General features: G+C 37.6%; 1 protein-coding gene and 1 pseudogene across 5 annotated transcripts in view; one reads left to right on the top strand and one right to left on the bottom strand.

Moving 5' to 3' along the window:
• RGS12 (regulator of G protein signaling 12) overlaps window positions 1-20,709 on the bottom strand; it is a 263,351-nt gene that overhangs the window by 230,783 nt on the left and 11,859 nt on the right. For all 5 annotated transcript variants that reach the window (XM_072620075.1, XM_072620077.1, XM_072620076.1 and 2 more), the window contains exon 2: window positions 1,655-3,628. In XM_072620075.1, the coding sequence (XP_072476176.1) occupies window positions 1,655-3,529 (1,875 nt within the window). In that variant the 5' untranslated portion in view covers window positions 3,530-3,628. The remainder of the gene's footprint in view (window positions 1-1,654; window positions 3,629-20,709) is intronic.
• Window positions 9,377-9,861, top strand: LOC140511081 (protein cornichon homolog 1 pseudogene; annotated as a pseudogene).

The following is a 20,709-nucleotide window of genomic DNA, read 5'->3' as shown; positions in this document are numbered from 1 at the left end:
TTATTCCTAAAAAGTAGTCTTTGGTCAAGGAGGGTGGGGAGATGGAGAGGGAGAAAGTTTAAGACTTATGGAAGTGATTGTTGAAAACTGAAAACAAATTCATTAAATTAAAAAGTAGTCTTTGCTTAAAGACCTTGAATGAGAATCTACATGATTTGAGGCAACCCATTTCATTTTTGTAAACTTCTAGTTGTATTTCCTTATATCAAGCCTAAATTCTCTTTGAAACTTTACCCATTACTTTACCCACTACTCTAAGTCCAAGAATAACAAGTTTAATCTATTTTTCAATAAGACAGCCTTTTAAATACTTGAAGACAATTATCACATCCTACTCTCCTACCTAAGTTCTTCCCTTTTTCAGCCAAAATATCCCCACTAGTTCCTTTGGCCAATCCTCATATGGAAAGAATTCAAGGAGAATTCAAGGCCCTTCACCATTCTCTTATCTTCCCAGATACTCTCTCATTTATCAAAGTCCTCACAAAAATGTGGTTCCCAGAACTGACCACAAAATTACTTGGCTTGACCAAGACAAAGTACAGTGGAATTGTCTCATTATGTTGTTCTTGGAAACTAGGCCTTTCTTAATGTAGGTGAAGACTTCATTGGGTTTCTTGGTCACCATATCACACTGTTGACTTACATTGAGCTTACTGTCCATTCAAACCCTCAGATTATCTTCAGACGAACTATCTGAATTTCCCATCATGTACTTATGAAGTTGATTTTTTAACTCAAAGTATAAAAAATTTATCTGTATTAAATGTTATTTCTGATTCAGCCCAGTATTCTAGCCTGTCAAGACTTTTTCTGAATACTTCTTTGAACACATTATTATCCTTCCCAGTTATGACATCTGAAAAATTGATTTAAAAAAGTCATCTATGTGTTTTAGCCAAGTCACTGATAAAAAGCTAAATAGCATAAGGCCAGGCACTAATCCCTTGGGCATTCTATTGGAAACCACCTTCCCAGGTGACATCAAACCATTAATGAATTCCTCTTTGTGTCCAACCATCCAATCAATTCTCCATCTGCCTAATAATACTATCATCTAGCCCACATTTCCCCATCTTTTCCACAAAAATGCCATGAAAAAGTTTACCAAATGCTTTGCTAACATCAAGGTAAACTATATCAACAGTGTTCCCTTGATCTACCAGTTTAATAAATCTTTTTTTTTAATGACGTTAGTTTGGCACAATCTATTCTTGATGCAGTCATACTGGCTCTTTATGATCACTGCTTCCTTTTCTAAATATCCCTCCCAAAACTAGGATTCTATAATTCTATGAGTACTTCACTTTTCAATCATTCTATTCCTGAAGAAGCTGTCTGAGTATAAGCCTGTTTTCAATACATTTGATACAAGCGATTAAGAGAAACCTGAATCTTGAATGAATCTCAGTGAATCATCAAGTAAAGAATAAAGCCCCTTAATTTTTATATTTTGCAAAAGAGACCTCTTTCATCAATTCACATTTTTATTGGTCAGTTTTCTTAACAGAAGGCTGCACTGAATTTGGAAAGCAAAGTACTGTGTATTTGCCAGTTAGATATAAAAAGCAAACTGATATGATTTCTTAAATAACTGACCTAAATTACTTATCCAAGTTGTTGTTTTTTTGTTAATATTATTCATAATGCTTACCTTTTTGTCCTCTTTCATCTTTCTAACGTTTCGATGAGGACCAAAGATGGTCTGCATTCCAAAAGCTTTTTTAGACCATTCACTCTTGTGAACACTTAGTTGAGGCTGAACAAAGCTTCCCTCAACCCTGTATCGGTCAGCTGGAATTTTATTCATTGGAGGAGGAAGTGTGCCACAATTCACACTTGACCATCCATCTGTAGAATCCGTGTATGACTCCTGATCACTGGCATGGCCATGCTGCCATTCCTGGAGGACATGGACAGGCAGCCACCTTTGATTGGAACCACCACCTATACCCATAGTACTTCTTTTGGAAGGAGGGACTGAACTCCGTGAAGGAACAAGAGAAACTTCCATTCGGGAAGAAGGTCCTAAATGCTTATTTAAATCACAAAACTTCTCACTCTGAGTTGCTTCTAAAGAACCTCCTTCTGAATCATGACAGAAACCATTCCAGTGTGCAGCAGGTGCATTTGCTGCTCTTCCTCCTGGATTTTCCCACACATTACCAGGAATGTGCTTACTTGAACTGCCTCCTAAATCAACCACCAAAACTCTGTTGCTTTTTTCTTCCTGGTTGAAATTGCCAATGCCACTATCACTATTGCTACTTGTACTATTATTCTGATGAGCATCAGCATCGCCGTCTAGGAAGGCCCGTGCTCTCATTCCTTCTATCAATTCCCCCATGTCTCTATAGAGGACAGAAATAAACTGCAAAACAGGTAAAGATGATGTTGGGAATTCTAAACAACCATTAGTGTCTGGATCAGCTGTACAGTCAAACCCAAACCGTCTTGCAATACCTTGATGAATTTTATGACTAAATAGTTCTGGATCTACCATGAAAACATGACAAGAAGTTCTCAAAATTCCTTCATCTTCCTGAGCTAAACTTCCATCATCATTAGTCTGCATGGTGACCAGTCCAAAGAATCTTCTGTCATCAGGGCATACTGCACTAAATGCCAGTTTCTCTGCAGGATATTCAGCCACTATGCCAGCTTTGTCGGTGCAGAGTTGAACACAATCATGCATAATCTTCATCATCACTAACGAATGTATTTTCTGTTCAGCCCGCAAGCGTCTCATACATCCACGAATAGCCTGCAGACTATCATATTCAAGGTTGGAGCTAGTTGAAGGAAGTTCTATTGAACCTAGATAACCCACCACCATGGCAACATTTAAAATGCTTGCATCTAATCCAAAGTCATCATGATTTTCTAGTCCAATACTGAAAACTGAATCATCGTGTATAACTTTAGACATTTCTTCCTTAGAATGAAAATTATAATTTGGAATATTCATACTTTCTTGTGCAATGTCAAACCGAGCAGCAGCAGTAGCTGACTCTGAAAGGGATCTTTGTTTTGGTTTTGAGTGATCTGAACTAGCAGCACAAAGAGTAGGATTTTCAAAGATCATGTTAAAAATTCCACCAGACTGCATTTCTTCAACAACTCTCTCTGCTCTGTTGATACCTAATGCTTTGGAATCAAGTTTGGGTTTTAGCCAGCCTTTTCCTTCATAAAATCCGACTTCTTCATCACTTGAACAAGAGTCCATGTGACTGATGCCTTCTCCAATTACCATATGTAGCACCCCAGAACACTTCCCTATGAGCTTCACTACATCTTCATGAGAAGCCTTTTTTACATTGATGTCATTAACAGCAAATATCTGGTCTCCAGCTTTTAGTCCTACGTAATCTGCAGGACTCCCTTTCATAACACAGCTAAGAACACAAGGCGCTTGTCCAGAAAGGGTAAATCCATACCCTGCTCGTCCTCTAGCAACATCCACACTTCTTATCCTTGGTGGTGCGTGTACATTGAGTCGACGTTTCACTGTCTCTGATGGTTTATACATTTTGCTGTATTTTGGAGAATGATAATTCTTCAGTTATTTTAATTCGTATCCATATTTCGTAGAATGCTTGATGCAACCTTTCTTTTGCACAATAATGCCCTATGGAAAAAAAAATAAATACACCATAATTTAGTGTTTGCTTTTCCCACAATTTCAATAATTCAGTAATTGAAAAGATACACATAGTGCCCTACTAATGCAGATTATAATCCCTTTAAATATTAGTAGACATTTTTTGTAAATAGCCCATGCAAAAAAAAAAAAAGTACTTCTTAGTGCCAACCCTCTGATGATCAGTTAGGATTATCCTCACTTACCAGGCTGAGGGAAAACTTCCAGGCACTTAACTGATGCTTTTCCAACTCCATAATACCTGCCAGAGTTAGTGCTCCACTGGCATAACCTCTGAGAACCTCAGGTCAACTCCACACCTGAAGCACCAGAGTACAACTTCAATGAAAGCCTCATTGTTTAATTATCTTAAATTTCAGAACCATATTAGTCAAATCAGATCACAAGTAATAGAAAATCATCATAGAATAAATATTTGGGCAAAACCAGAAAAGATACTACATTTGAACCTCAAATGTAGCACTTTACATGGCTAGCAAATATTCATTCACAATTCCTATTTCTGTCAAGTTTAATGATGAGCACTGACTACATTATTCTTTCTTTCCAGACAGCTGAAATTTTGGGGAATCCTGATTTTCACGAAGGACATAAAAGAAATTCCAAAAGCTCTCCACAGGCTAAAACAATGAGCCAAAATTAACTAAGCGAACTTTAACTTTCCCATCTTTATAACAGTTTTATGAGACTAATCTATACATACATCAAGCATTCTTACTAAATGTATGAAAAGGGTAGGCTTTCACAAACATTCTACAGTATATCACATCTTCTCAGTCACACAGTTGACTAAAAAAGTAAAGAGAATAAAAGATCCCACTGTGCTTATTTGTTGACTATATATTCGGCTTATTTCTTGATTAAAAAAAATACAAAAGTGCTATTCTAATAAAGTACCTCCATACAAGTGCCCAAATCACACAAGGTTCCTTGAAATATACTGTGACAGGCATGACTTTGTTTGACAATCTTTGGCAATTATCATGTCCTGCATAAATAGGGAGACATGAATGAGCCAAAAGTGTTTATTCTTGTCTTCCACAACGTCCTACACAGAGTCCAGATGAAAGAGGACTTGTCTGTAGTAGGTAAAGACCTCCACATGCCTATATTTTCATTAAGTCCGGAACACTGTCACCTTCTGAGGAGATTGTAAAGCATTAAAGTATTCAGCTTAACTAGGGATACAGGAAAAACCAAGGGGATCAAGAATAGGTACTATTTAGATTTTGCTGTTGCGTTAGATGACCAACACAGAGAGCTTGTGACCAACTTAGGTCCACTTTTTTTTAAAAAAAAGACATTCTTCCAATGATGCTATATGGATATAAAGTATGTAATGTCTCAAGAATCTACAAAGAATTAAGGTTGAAGGAGGAACCAAGATGGCACAGAAAAGGCAGAGAACTGAGCTCTCCCAAATTTCCCTCTGAATATTAAACAATGCCTCAAAATGATTTCTGGAGCAACGGAACCTACAAAAGAATGGGGTGAAACAATTTTGCAGACCAAGACAACTTAGAAGGTCAGCAGGAAAAGTTAGTAAGGTGAGAGTGGACCATAAACTAGCTGGCAGTATGCCCTGAAGGCAACTGAATCAGCAGCAGAAACAGCTTTCAAAGCTCTCAGCCTACAGATAGTAAGGAGGTCAGATAACTGGTCAGAAAGGATAAAAGGGGACCCTTTGCTGGCACAGGGTGCATGACTCTGTTGCACTGCCCATACACAGATCCAGACTGCAATCTTGGGTTGCAGTTCCAGGGCAAGGAGGGGCACTAGTACACCAGAACTTGAGGCTGCAGGGGAGCAGGGATCCTGGTGACAGTGCCAGGGCAGAAAAGAGTGCTTATAGTCACTTAAAGACCATAGAATAGCCAGAAGTAGTAAACACACCTCTCCTTAGATCACACGATCTTGGAAGAACTGAAAGTTTACAGACTCTTAGAATTAAAAGCTCTGAAAACAGGTGCACAAAAGATCTGAACCTTAGTGCAGTGTCCCTGTCACCCTGGCAGCACAGCCCAACTTTAACATAAAGTTAAAAGTCAAGAGATAGGCTTGAAAAATCAGGTAACAACAAATAATAATAATAATAATAATAACCTGACCACAGAAAGCTACATGGGAGGTGGAGCCAAGACAGGAGAGTAACAGCAAGGACTTGCCAGCGCTCTCCCCACAAATCCAGTCAAATATCTGTAAAAAAGAAAAAAAAAAAAAAGGACTCTAAACAAATTCTGGAGCTACAGAATGACAGAGTGAAGCAAATCTCCAGCCCAAGACAGCCTAGAAGGTCGCTGGGAAGTGTCGACTGCGCCACGCTGGAGCAGAGAGCAATCCAGCATGGGCCACCCTGGCACAGATGGGACTTCAGCAGGCCTTGGGGGACTGAATCTAGGGTACCTGTGGCGGTTTCCAGACTTCACAACCCCAAAAGGCCGAGGATAAATTGGAAGGTCAGTGGAAAAAACCTGTGGGAGTAGAATGGTCAGACCCCAGTTCCAGAGCAGCAGAGAAGCAAGTACAGCAGCAGCAGGGGCAGAGGCAGTGACTGTTTCTGGAGCTGTAGAGGCCCATAGATTGTGGGGGAATCAAGCAGCTGACAGTACACTCCCTACTCCCACTAGAAGCAGAGAACTACCTTGACAAAGAGCTCAAAAGTCAAGTAAATAGTTGGTAAAATGAGCAAAAACCAGAAAAAGAATCAAGACTATAGAATCTTACTTTGGTGACAAGGAAGATCAAAGTATACAAACAGAAGACAACAAAGTCAAAGCTTCTCCATCTAAGCCTTCAAGAAATATATTAATTGGTGTCAGGCCATGGAAGAGCTCAAAAAGGATTTTGAAAATCAAGTAAGAGAAATAAGAGGCAAAATTGAGAAGAGAAATGAGAGTGATGCAAAAAAATCATGAAAAACAAGCCGCGTGCTTGTTAAAAGAGGCCCAAAAAAATGCTGAAGAAAATAACACTTTAAAAATAGACTAACACAAATGGTAAAAGAGATCCTAAAAGAAAATGAGGAGAAGAATGCCCCAAAGAGCAGAATTGGCCAGACGGAAAAGGAGGTACAAAAGTTCAATGAAGAAAATAATTCCTTAAAGATTAGAATGGAGCAGATGGAAGCTGTGTATATGTGTTCGTCCTTTGTTGCCGAAGAAGACCATGCCATCAGAGAAATAATGACATGATTTGCACTTGACTTTGTTTTGAGTGAGAGAGGGCTGTACAGGTCACCAGCCTCACTTCTCCTCCAGAGCCATCTGAATCCAGTGACCAGATATTCATCAGGATGACTGGAGATGACCCAGAATGAGGCAATTGGGGTTAAGTGATTTGCCCAAGGTCACACAGCTAGTGAGTGTCAAGTGTCTGAGGTGGGATATGAACTCAAGTCCTCCTAACTCCTGCACTGGTGCTCTATCCACTGCACACCCTAGCTGCCCCTTGGATGGAAGCTAATGACTTTATGAAAAATCAAGTAAAACAAAGTCAAAGGAATGAAAAAATAGCAAACAATGTGAAATATCTCATTGGAAAAATAACTGACCTAGAAAACAGATCCAGGAGAGAAAATTTAAAAATTATGGGACTACCTGAAAGCCATGATCAAAAAAAAAAAGAGCCTAGACATCAACTTTCAAGAAATTATCAAGAAAAACTGCTCTGATATTCTAGAACCAGAAGGTAAAATAGATATTGAAAGAATCCACCAATCACTTCCTGAAAGAAATCCCAAAAGGAAGACTCCTAGGAATATTGTAACCAAATTCCAGAGCTCCTTCGTCAAGGAGAAAATATTGCAAGCAGCCAGAAAGAAACAATTTGAGTATTGTGGAAACAGAATCAGGATAACACAAGCAGTTGTTACATTAAAGGATTGCAGAGCTTGGAATATGATATTCCAGAGGTCAAATGAGCTAGGATTAAAACTAAGAATCCCCTACCCAGCAAAACTGAGTATAATATTTCAGGGGAAAAAGTAGTCTTTCAATGAGATAGAGGACTTTCAAGCATTCTTGCTGAAAGAACAAAGCTGAATAGAAAATTTGACTTTCAAACACAAGAATCAAGAGAGGCATGAAAGGTAAACAGGAAAGAGAAATCATAAGGGACTTACTAAATTGAATTGCTTACATTCCTACATGGAAAGATCATATTTGTAACTCTTGAGATTTTTCTCAGTATTATTAGGGTAGTTGGAGGGATTATGTACATATAGACCAAGGGCACAGGATGAGTTGAATAGGTAGGGATGATATCTAAAAAAAAACAAAATTAAGGGGTGAGAGAGGAATATATTGGGAGGAGAAAGGGAGAAATAGAAAGAGGCAAACTATCTCACATGAAACAGGCAAGAAAAAGCTTTTCAACTGAGGGGAAGAGGGGGGAAGTGAGAGGGAAAGAATGAACCCTATTCTCATCACATTTGGTTTAAGGAGGGAATAACATGCACACTCAATTTGGTATGAAAATCTATCTAACTTACACTATAGGAAAGCAGGGGGAAGGGGATAAGTGGGGAAGGCGGAGGGGGATGATAGAAGGGAAGAGAAATGGAAGAAGGGGATAATTAGAAGTAAACACTTTTAAGGAGGGATAGGGTCAAAAGAGAGAATAGAATAAAGGGGGGCAGGATAGGATGGAGGTAAATATAGTTAGTCTTTCACAATGACTGTTATGGAAGTGTTTTGAATAACTACACATGTATAACCTATATTGAATTGCTTGCCTTCTCAGTGGGGATGGGTAGGGAGGAAGGAAGAGAGAGTAGTTGGAACTCAAAGTTTTAAAAACAAATGTTAAAAACTGTGTTTACATGCAACTGGGAAATAAAACACACAGGCAATGGAGCATAGGAATTTATCTTGCCCTAAAAGAAAATAGAGGGGACGGGAATAAGAGAAAGGAGAGGTATGACAGAAGGGAGGGAAGACTGGGAGAAATGGTAATCAAAATGCACACTGTCTTGGAGTGGGCAGAGGAGAAAGATGGGGAGAAAACTGGAACTCAAAATCTTGTGAAAGTGAATGTTGAAAACTAAAAATAAATAAATAAAATTTAAAAAATAATTTAAAAAAAAAAGAAAGCTACTGTGGTGACAGAGAAGATGAAAACACAAACTTTGAGGACTACAAAGTCAAAACTGCTACATCCAATGTGAAAAAATGTGAACTCGTCTCTGACTCAAAAAGAATTCTCAGAAGAACTCAAAATGGATTTTAAAAATCAAATAAGAGAGGTAGAAGAAAAAACTGGGAAAATAAATGATAGTGATGCAAGAAAATAATGAAAAACAGACTCAACAGCTTGTTAAAGGAAGCACAAAAAACACTGAAGAAAATAAAATCTTAAAAAACAGAATAGGTCAAATGGTAAAGTAGGCACAAAAATTCACTATAAAGAAGAATTCCAAAAAGCAGAATTGGCCAAATGAGAAAAGATCTACAAAAATTCTCTGAAGAAAAGAACTGCCTAAAAAGTAGAATTGGTCAAATGGAAAAGGAGGTACAAAAGCTCACTAAAGAAAATAATTCCTTAAAAATTAGAATTGAACAGGTGGAATATAATGACTCCATGAGACATCAAGTAACAAGAAAACAAAATCAAAAGAATAAAAAAGAGAAAATGTAAAATATCTCATTGGAAAAACAAATGACCTGAAGATAGATAAAGGAGAGATTACTTAAGAATTATTAACTAGAGTGGGCCCTGCGTCTGCCTTCGCCTTTGTCACTTCAGCCACTGCCATTTTCCTCTTTCCACTGGGCCATGGCGTTCATGTTTGCTGCCTTCTGCTTCATGCTGGCACTGCTGCTCACCATCGCACTCATCTTCTTCATCATCTGATTTTAGCATTTGATGAACTGAAGACTGATTACAAGAATCCTATAGACCAATGTAATACACTCAATCCTCTTGTACTTCCAGAATATCTCCTCTACTCTTTCTTCTGTGAAATGTTTCTTTGTGCAGCAGAGTGGCTTATAGTGGGTCTCAATATGCCACTCTTGGCATATCATATTTGTAGGTATATGAGTAGACCAGTGATGAGTGGATTAGGACTCTATGATCCCACAACCATCATGAATACAAATATTCTTGCCTACTGTCAGAAAGAAGGATGGTGCAAATTACCCTTTTACTTACTATCATTTTTACTCCTATTCAGTATGATTTATGTTTTGGTGATCTCTTAAGATAATATACAACAGACTTAGTTCAGTTAAGTGCATGCAAAAGTCACAAAGTGAAAGGAATCTGTCCAGCAACAACCTGTTTCCAAGATTAGCTTATGGAATATGATCAGTTACTTTAAAAAACGACTTATTTTTAAAATGTTTCCACACTTTTGATTTGTGGAAAGACTGTTTTTGTATGTTATGCTTAGACAAAAAAATTAAATGGAATTACATATAAATGAGTATAAAATAATTACCTCTGGTATTGACAGGTTTGAACTTGTACTCTCTAGAAACAATCATAATTTTCTGAATAATTGTATTAATTGCTGACTGTCTTTAGTCTGTTAAAAGTTTTTGTTTACAAGAGCTTATAGTAGCCTATTTTAGTTTTATTGAAATACTGACTGATTATAAACCAGCTTTTCGAGGTCAAGTGCTTTTGAAGGACTGAAAACTTCGTATATGTGACCTTGTGGGAAGCTTCATAGGTTTTTTCATATCTCATGTAGAAGATTACATGGATATATTTGCAGATGTAAGGATGGTGGGATATTTTTTCTTAACATCTAAATATTAGTCCTATATATTGCATGTCCTAGGGATTTCCCATAATAGTTCCATAAAATTCATATACTTTAATTCTTAAGATATACTAAACTATCTTGGAATGAATTTAAAGTTATTTTAAATGTTTTCATTTGTAGCAATCACTTAGTAAGAAATCCGGTATTCTAATTACTGTTATAATCTAGTCATAAAAGATATTCTTAAGGACTTGCAAGTTATACCTTAGATATTCAGAACAGAAAATGAGAGAGAACACTGTGTAATTACTCTGCTATTCCTTAGTGCAATACAAGAAGTCAGAAATTTAAGACTTCTTTTCGGTGCATTGTTTTAAAGACTGCAAATAGCTACTTAAAATTGCTTAATTTACAACTACAATAAATGCATATAAGTTATATTTTTAATAAGAATTATTAGACTACCTGAAAGTTGTAATTTTTTAAAAAGAGCCTACGCATCATCTTTCAAGAAACTGTCAAAGAAAACTGCCCTGATAGTTTAGAATCAGAAGGCAAAATAGATATTGAAAGAATCCACCAAACACTTCTTCAAAGAGCTCCCAAAATGAAAACTCCTAGGAGTATTTTATAGCCAAATTCCAGAGCTTCTAGGTCAAGATGTTTAAAGTAGCTAGAAACAAACAATTCAAATATCTTGAAGATTTGACAAGATTTATGAGTTTCTGCTTTAAAGGACTTAGAATATGAAATTCCAGAGGTCAAAGGAGCTAAGATTACAATCAAGAATCACCTACCCAGCAAAACTGAGCATAATCTTTTAAGAGAAAAAAAAAATGATATTCAATGAAACAGAGGAGTTACAAGCATTTTTGATGAAAAGACCAGAGCTGAATAGAAAATCTGACTTCCAAATATAAGACTCAAGAGAAGCATAAAAAGGTAAATAGGAAAGAGGAAACATAAGGGATTCAATAAAGTTAAACTATTTACATTCCTATGTGGGAAGATGATAATTATAATGCCTAAGAACTTTATCATTATTAGGGCAGTTAGAAGGAGCATTCATAGATAGAGGGCTGATGTGAGTTGAATATGATGAAATGATATCTAAAAAATTAAATTAAGGGATGAGAAAGAAGGAGCCACTAGGAGACAGGGAAAGGGGCAAATTATCTTACATAAAAAGGTACAAAAGAACTTTTGCAGTGGATGGGAAGGTAGGGGATGTGGGGGGCAGCACTTGAACCTTACTCTCAATGGAACTGGCTCAAAAAGGGAATAACAAACACAGTTAGTTGGATATAGAAATCTATCTTATCATAAGAGAAAGTAGGAAGGTGAGATGGGGGGAATGATGATATAAGAGACAGCAGATTGGGGGAGGCAATAGTCAAAAGCAAACCACTTTTGAGGATGGACAGGATAAAAGGAGAAAGAGAGGTACAGAAATGAGGAACCTGTGACCTCGAGGCCACATATGGCCCTCTAGGTCCTTGGGTGTGGCCCTTTGACTGAATCCAAACTTCACAGAACAAATCCCCTTAATAAAAGGATTTGTTCTAAAAAACTTGGACTCAGTCAAAAGGTCGTACCCAAAGACCTAGAAGGCCATATGATTAAGGCCACAGGTTCCTCACCCTTGGAATAAAAATGGAAAGAAAATAGGATGGAGGGAAATATACAAGTTAGTAATCATAATGGTGAAAAAAAATACAGCAAATTTCTCTGATAAAGGCCTCATTCCTAAAATATATAGAGCACTGAGTTACATTTATAAAAATTAGAGCCATTCCCCAACTGATAAATGGTCAAAGGATATGAATAGGCAGTTTTCAGATGAAGTAATCAGTTACCTATCATATATGAAAAAATGCTCCAAATTACTATTGATTAGAGAAATGAAAATTAAAACAACTCTTAAGGTACTACCCCACACCTATCAGAATGGCTAACGTGACAGAAAAGAAAAATAACCAATGTTGGAGGGGACGTGGAAAAACTGAGACATTAATGCCCAGTTGATGGAGATAGAACCATTCTGAAGAGCAATTTGGAACTATGCTCAGAGGTCTAAAAATCTCTGCACACCCTCTGACCCAGGAATACCACTTACTAGGTCTATGTTCCTAAAAAATTAAAAAAAGGTAAAAAAAGGGAACCATAATTATAGCAACTCTTTTTGTGGTGGCAAAGAATTGGACATTTGGAGCTGCCCATCAATTGTAGGATGGCTGAACAAGCTGTGGGATATGATCGTTATGGAATACTACTGCATTATAAGAAATGGCCAGCAGAATGCTCTCAGAAAAACCTGGACTTACATGAATGGACAGAAAGTGAAATGAGCAAACCCAAGAGAACATTACCCACCGTAACAGCAATACTATACTCTGATCAACTGTGAATGACTTAGCTATTCTTAGCAATACAATGATCAAAGACAGTTCTGAAGGACTTAAGATGAAAACTGCTATCCATCTCCAGAGAAAGAACTGATGAAGTCTGAGTTCAAAGCATTATTTTTTTTACTTTCTTTATTTTTCTTGTTTGGGGATTTTTGGTCTGTGTTTTGTTTTACAATATGACTAACATGGAAACATGTTTTGCATGACTGCACATGTACAACCTTCATCAAATTGCTTAGCTTCTCAATGCGGTGAGAGGAGAGGAAGAGAATTTGGAACTTAAAATTTTTAAAAATCAATGTTAAAAATTGTTTCTACATGTAACTGAGAAAAAGTATTAAATATTTTTAAAAGAATTAAAGTTGAGACTTACCCAAAAGACAATAAGAAAGCCCACAGTGGGTGTTGAGCAGGCTGCATAACCACACAGATCTCACGAGAGCCACCATTAAGAGATGTTATGCAAGAGATGTCAGAACTAAAAAGAAGGTGCAGCAAATATAAGATATAACTATCAAATACGCTGTATGCATTACTGGTATCTACACCACATCAAGAGAGCTAGAGCTTTACTTCCAGCGAGGTGGACAGAAACCCTCTGAGGAAGATTTATAAGAAGGCCCAGATAAGAGTAGCATGGGATGATGAGAAGGTATAGAAGAGGCGGTAATCTTCATCACTGAAGGGACTGTACACATTTATGAGATCACATTCATCTTAAATATGAAGGTATAAAAGCTCGGGCAATTTATTTAACTCCTCCATAGTTTTCAATTTCTCCTTTGTAAAACAGGAACAAAAAAAAATGACATGCCCACCTCACAGGTGTGGTAAGCATTATGCATTGAAAAGCATTTCAAAAACTGAAAACGTTATAAGAATATAATGTTAAAAATACTAAAATAGAAAATCATATGAGAAGTCTGACATATAACATCTATTTAACACATGATATTAACCTAAAGGTTTTTAGACAGCCATCCATTTATTCAGCTTTGGATTCTCTATTTTAAAAGTTCTTTTCTGATTAAAGTATTTCCACTGGTGCTTCATTAGGAGGTCACAGCCTTTTAAAGCTTTAGCTAAAAAAATCAATATAAGTAATGAACTTTGAGCCTCAGCGGTTTCATATTCACTTACATAAGGGAAGGAGAAGGAAGAAGCAAAGGCCAAACAACTTGATTATACTAGCTCAACAACAATTTCATTATTTCAGTAATTAGGCTGCTAATGTGCCTGAACCAACTTAATGAACTAATTAAAAAATAACAATTTACTTACCACTACATAGAGTCCTTATAATACCTGGCCACAGTATGGAATAAAAAAAATTTGAGCAAAGCAAATAGCCATGCATCTCTTGAGTCTGAATGGCCTTTCATATAGCATGAAGCAAGGATGAGGACTGTAAACCACTTAAGGAAATGCAAGCTTCCCTCTTCTGGGCACTAAATGGGAGGATTCATTATTTTTTCCAGTGGAAATATGATTTGTTTTAACCCTGAGTCCCACAACCCAATGACACTAACCTGCAGGTTATCTTTAAGTGTTTGTGGTGGTTGCTAGTTAACTGTTTATTTCCATGTTTAGTATATATTTCTAAGTTTCCTCATACATAAAAAGGATACTACTACCTACTCAACTGCATTTATGCTGTCCATCCTCACCCAGATGTCCTGCTGAAACTTCAAAGTAAACTAGACTAATAATAAAAGCCTATTATCTAGAACCAGAGAGATTCTAGAACCACTATACTGTACCCTGGTCAGATGACATCTGGTCTATCTTACCACACTTTAGGAAGAGTACTGATAAGCAGTAGTAGATCCAGAGGGGCAACCAAGATGAGAAGGGGTCCTGAAACTATGACATACAAGTATTAGTCAAAAAAACTCTCCCATTACCCTCACCTATCTAATCAGTAATTAGTTCTTGCAACACCATCTCATCATCTCTCAAATCCCTCCTCTTATTCCCACTGCCACCTCTGGCAAAGGCCCTCACTAGCATCCACTGGAACTACTGCAATAGTGTCCTTTCAAGTCTTCTCATTTCCAGTTTCTCCAATTCATCCTTCATACAACTGCCAGAATAATCTTTCTAATACACAGATCTGGTCATGCCCTTCTCTTCTCAAAAAGCTTTGGTGGGTCCTTACTGCTTCCTAACTCAAGTTCCAACAAGTACAGTAGAAGAAGGGTGGATTTGGAGTGAAGGGCCTAGATTGAATCCTCACTCTATCACTTAACACCTGTGTGATCTTGGGCAAATCATTTAACCTTTTCAAGGATCAATTTCTTTACCTGTAAAATAAGGTTATTTGACTAGATGACATCTAAGGTCCTATGATCATCTGCATAGCATTCAAAGTCCTCCACAGCCCAGCAGCACTCTACATTTCTAGCCATATATATATATAAAACTCACTCTTTCTTTAAATCCCAAATGCCACCTACTCCAACAAGTCTTCCATGATCCCCTCAGTTGATAAAGTTTTCCTCTCAAACCTAACATATCATTTTGTTTTGTGATTCTGTTATACACTTATGTAATTTTGCATGTTAAAGCTATTGGTCTCTGTGCTTTATAAGTCTACTAGCCCATGAAATGAATGCTTTCTCTCTTAAGCACTTTGGAGTTGTTTTCACATTCTGTTTGGTATTCTGCTGAGACAGAAGTTAAAGAAATACAGAGTTAAACTCTACATAAGAAAAAAATCTTCCCAAAAATTGGCTATCCAAAGGGAAATGGACTGCCTTGAGTAGTGGTTCTCCCCACTTCTACTCTCATTTCTCATCGCTTGCTCTCATGCCTCACCCACCCACCACCACCTGTCCTCATCCCATCCAAAGTCTTCAAGGTGAGGTCATAGGACCACTTTGGGGATTTGGGGTCCATCAACCCGAGTTCCCTTTCCACTCTAAGTGTCTTTGATATAATTCAGGTTCCACATTTGTAGAAGAATAGGATTATATTAGATGATCTCTAAGATCTTTCCCAGATCTAACATCCTATGATTTTACATGAACAAACTTTAAAAACCATGAATTGGCAGACAAATCACAAGACATCATTAAAATATTACAGTTCTTTACAATGTGTCACATGTTATTTGTTCAGTCATTTTTCGGTTGTGTATAACTCTTCATGACCCCATTTGGGGTTTTCTTGCCAAAGATACTGCAGTCATTTGCCATGTCCTTCTCTAGCTTATTTTACAGATGAGGAAATTCAGATTTTCGAGGCAAACAGGGTTAAATGATTTGTCAAGAGTCACGCAGCTAGTGTCTGAGGCCATATTTGAACTCAGGAAGATAAGTCTTCCTAGTAGTCACTTTACAAATGCATGAGAAGGAGGAAGAAGAGGAGGAAGGCATTCCAACTAACAGCTGTAATCACCCAGCACTAAATTCAAACATTTAACTTTGAGAAATTATGTCTACAGGGTTGAATACAAGGACACATCTTACATGTCAATCTTATATCTCACAGACATTGCTTCATTATTTGGTATAACAGAACGCATTGTATGAAATTTCACTTAAAAATAAATTCCAAGCTTGTTGCAAATATTTGCTTCCTAAATTAACTGCTTTGATTCAACTCTTGGGGAAAATGTCAAATACAATACAAACATTGTGTGCCAGGGCAAACAACACAATAGTATCTATTTATTCTGGAATGACATTTAGTTTATAAGGAGCAGACATCTGACTAACCCAAGAAAAAAGGTTCTACCATGTATGTGATACAAATGATCAAGTCAGACTCGACACAGTTGCATTAAAAAAACACAGAGAAAAAGACTTCTACTCTGGGATCAAAGACCAATATTTAATACAGATGCTTTCTCCACCTTTAGACCTGTCTTTAGAGAATAGGACACTAAGCACATTGAAGTACCTACTATTATTTAACGGGGCGGACAATTTTCTGAGTCACTGAGAGTCTATCTACTTCATCTGTTGTGGTATAAGGAAGGCTTTGAAGAAAGGTGTCTCAGATGCAAGGCAAGCCCTTTCGCCAACTCATCAAAAATAGGACTTTAATTAAAACTCAAAAATATCAAGAGTCAGAAAAGGATGAGTGCTGGGAGTGGTCACAATGAGCAGCTGACATCACCCTGTGTATTACTGTTCCAGCACTGAGAGAGAAGCAGATAAACAGCCTTCAATGACCCAGCTCCCATTTACAAGCTCACAGTTATCCTCATTTCTTTCCCCTTTCTTGAGCCTCATAACCAATTACTTGTCAGCTCTTAACAATCCACAGCATCTATCACATCCGTCTCCTTCTTGATGCTAACAAAGCCTCTATCCTACTCCAGAGGCCCTCACAGCTTTTCACTTCCACTTTTACAATAGCCTCCTAGTTGGTCTTCCTGATTCCTGTCTCTCCTCTCTTCCTCTGGGGTCCATGAACTTGTTTTTTTAAAGTATTTTAATAACCATTTTTTAATAATACAGTTATTTAATTCAATATCCTTTCTTCTATAATACTATATTTATTTTTTCCCATTTTTTTATTTTATTCATTTAAGTACATTATTCTGAAGACAACATAGACTTCACCAGACTGTGAAAGGGTCTTAACGATGACACTAGCCTTCTGACTCTTCCCCATAATTTGCATAAATGATTCCCCATGTGGGGCACATCCGCCCTTCTCCCCCCACCCCTCACCAAAATCCCTCCTTTCCCTCGGAGCATGGTTCAGGTGCCACCTGTCCCAGTTAGCAGCATTGTCTCCCTCTTGAAAGAGCTGTATACTAGTCTGTGTGTGTGCAAATATATATGTATATACATGATATACATATATATAAACATATATAGCATTTGCATTGCATTTTGTGTGTGTTGCATTTACTTACTTGTGTATGTATTCAAAGAAAAAACAGACAAGTTAATATGTCCTAAAATTCTACAGTATATGCAACATCAAACAAACAGGATTGGATTTGGATTCTGCCTCATTCTGAAATCTACCGTACATGCATTACCTATTCCATCTTGCATTTGGGAGGGGGGAAAACCATCCCAATATACCTCAGCATACTGGCACCAGGGATCTTTTCCCATCAAAACTCAAATTCAAACACCAGCTCCTGCTAAGAGTCAAGTACACATTCCACATGCGGCGTGGCTATGCATCATCTCCCACTACCCTGGGATGAAGATAAGAAAATGGAACATAATAAGAGTTGTCATGCTCTTGGGATCTGATCACTAAGTATTTACTGACCCAAACATAAGGTTCAATTTAATTGCTTTGTGGTGCTTGGAGAAAGAACAGTCTAACATTCCTCTGTCATCACAGGATACTGGAAGGTTGAGGCCTCAGTCATCTAGCATTTCCTCATCCTTTGTTTCATTTTTGTCTTTTATCCCCAGTATCCTCTCCAGTGCCACACAGTAGACACTTTATAAATGTGTATTGACTTGGTTTACATTCAAAGGAGTCAGAACCGAAGAATAAGAAACCTCAATACATATGAAATTCTGAAGACATAAACAGAAATAATTCAATGAAGAAAAGTGGAGGCCATTTAAAGGAACTTAGAGAAATAAACAAAGAGCCCCATTTAGATTTTTAAAAGATATATATATCAAATATGAAACTAAGGGGAGATAATAAAGAATGAATATAAAGGGGTGGCACAATCCTGTAAGAACTATACAGAAAGTCCTAAGTCACAAAATGAGATAAGACTGATAATGAATATTAAAGACAAATGTAGGAAGCTTTTTTTAAGTTATTTTGGAGAAGAAAAGATCATTCATAGGAGGAACAGGCCCAATATTTAAGTGAATGGAATGATAACAGAGGTCAAAGAGGGTGATCTTTTAGACAGAAAAGGCCACAACAAAAATTGTTAATAAGTACTTGAAATCTAACTGTCCTTGATGAGTTCAAGTCACAAGATCTAAACAAACTATATTAAAGGTTTCTAGGAAAGGGAGATGACTAACAAGCTCTCATGCTGTCCTGAAGACAAGATGGAAAGGTATGGCTACACTTGGGGAGAAATGGTTGACTGGCACTCATTAATGGTTCTCTAATGAAGGGTAATAAAAATTGGTCAATTTCATGATAACATCTCTCCCTCAGTCCTACAGTAAGGACATGCAAACCTACCTTTTGCCTACAGAAATGGACTTATCTGCTAGTTTCTTATGAAGACAACAAAGACAACCTCTCATTGGATTCTATGACTAAGGCTGCCACCAGGATGATTTGATTGGCTAGGAATCTTGGCAGAATAGTCAACCAAAAGACCAGCTCAGACTTTTTCCCTTTTTCCCTGTTCAGAGGACAGACAGATTAGATCAGAACTGGATTCAGAAGGTGAAGCCGATGCATGTGAAGTCTCCTATCTAAGGAAACCATTAATGACTGCCTTGGTTAGTTATATATGCTTACTCATTGTTTTCTAAGCATAGTGGCTCAAGACTAGACTTTCTTGGCCTTAGAGAAGGCAGCGCTCAGGACAAAAGAAGTAAACAGCAAAAGCAGGTACATCTTTGCCCAGCAGGCCTGAGATAGGAGTTCATGCACAATGTTCCTGAACCCCAATCTCCTGTGTAGAGGAGAAGAATTTCCTAGCCAGAACAATCCTAGACACTAGCAAAAAATGGAGATTTTTGTGGACAATACCAGTCTTGAAGGTTTCTTCAAGAATAAGCCCAAGTTTCAGAGGCTGGGAACCTGGTTTCCAGAGAGTTCCTGGCCACAATATCTTTTAAAGGTAGAAAGCAATCACCCACACAGTCCCTGGAGCTAAAGGGGTGGCAAATGTTAAAAGCCACACCATGGCAGCATGGGTTTGAGACATTTCCACCCTATCATTATAGTTAGTCACTTGGCCATCACGAGTCTGATGGAAAGGGAGCTGTCCAAAGTGTGTTTGCCTCCCATAAGGAATCCAAATCACACATGGAAATGAATCTTGAAAAGATCACATAGGACCTTGTGAGGAAGCTAGATTCACCAAAATGCTGATTTGTTCCCCTGCTGAGAGTCCCCTTCCAAGAAGAACTATTATGACTATTGGTGTTTTCTTTATCTGTTTATGGGCTCTTCTGATTCCTTCATATTTACATTTTTTGTAAAGTAAAATAAAGTTTGTCCTATACCAGAGGTGGGGAACCTGCAATCTTGAGGCCATATGTGGCCCTTTGATTGAATCCAAACTTCACAGAACAAATTCCCTTAACAAAAGGATTTGTTCTGTAAAACTTGGACTCAGACAACAGACTGTACCTGAGGACCAAGAAGGCCACAATTTCCCCACTCCTGTCCTATACCTATTCTGTATTTGTTACTCAATGCTTATACAGGAGTTGGGGACCTCAGTTACCTACATTTGTGAAAACAAGATATAAGCATATTTGGAGATGTTCCCAGAGTAAACTCTGGTTTGGGGTGATGAGCCAGAGTGTGATCCTTTTGTGGGCCTCTCCCTAAGATCAGAATCCTGTGAGCCCAGAGTTCAAAGTGTCAGTTTATTGTCAACTTAGAAGGAAATATTCAGTGGAATGCTATAAGGATATATCCTTGTTCAGTCATTTTTCAGCCATGTCCAACTCTTCATGACCCCTACTTAGGGTTTTCTTGGCAAAGAAATTGGAGTGGTTTGCCATCTCCTTCTCCAGATCAGTTTAGAGGTAAGGAAACTGAGGCAAATAGGGTTAAGTAACTTGCCTAGGATCACAAAACTAGTGTCTGAGGCCATTATTTGAACTGAGGAAGATGAATCTTCCTGACTCTAGAACTGGCACTCTATCTACTGCTCCACATAGCTGCTCCAGGGATATGTTCTTGGCCCTGTATAATTTAACATATTTATCAGTTACTTGGACAAAGTCATAAATGACATGTTTATCAAATATGCAAATGACACCAAGCTAAGAGGGATAGCTAATACAATGGAT

Source organism: Notamacropus eugenii, chromosome 6, assembly GCF_028372415.1.
Source record: "Notamacropus eugenii isolate mMacEug1 chromosome 6, mMacEug1.pri_v2, whole genome shotgun sequence".
In the NCBI taxonomy this organism is placed as follows: domain Eukaryota; kingdom Metazoa; phylum Chordata; class Mammalia; order Diprotodontia; family Macropodidae; genus Notamacropus; species Notamacropus eugenii.
The sequence above is the reverse complement of the archived record's forward strand: the minus strand, read 5'-3'. Positions and strand labels throughout refer to the sequence as shown.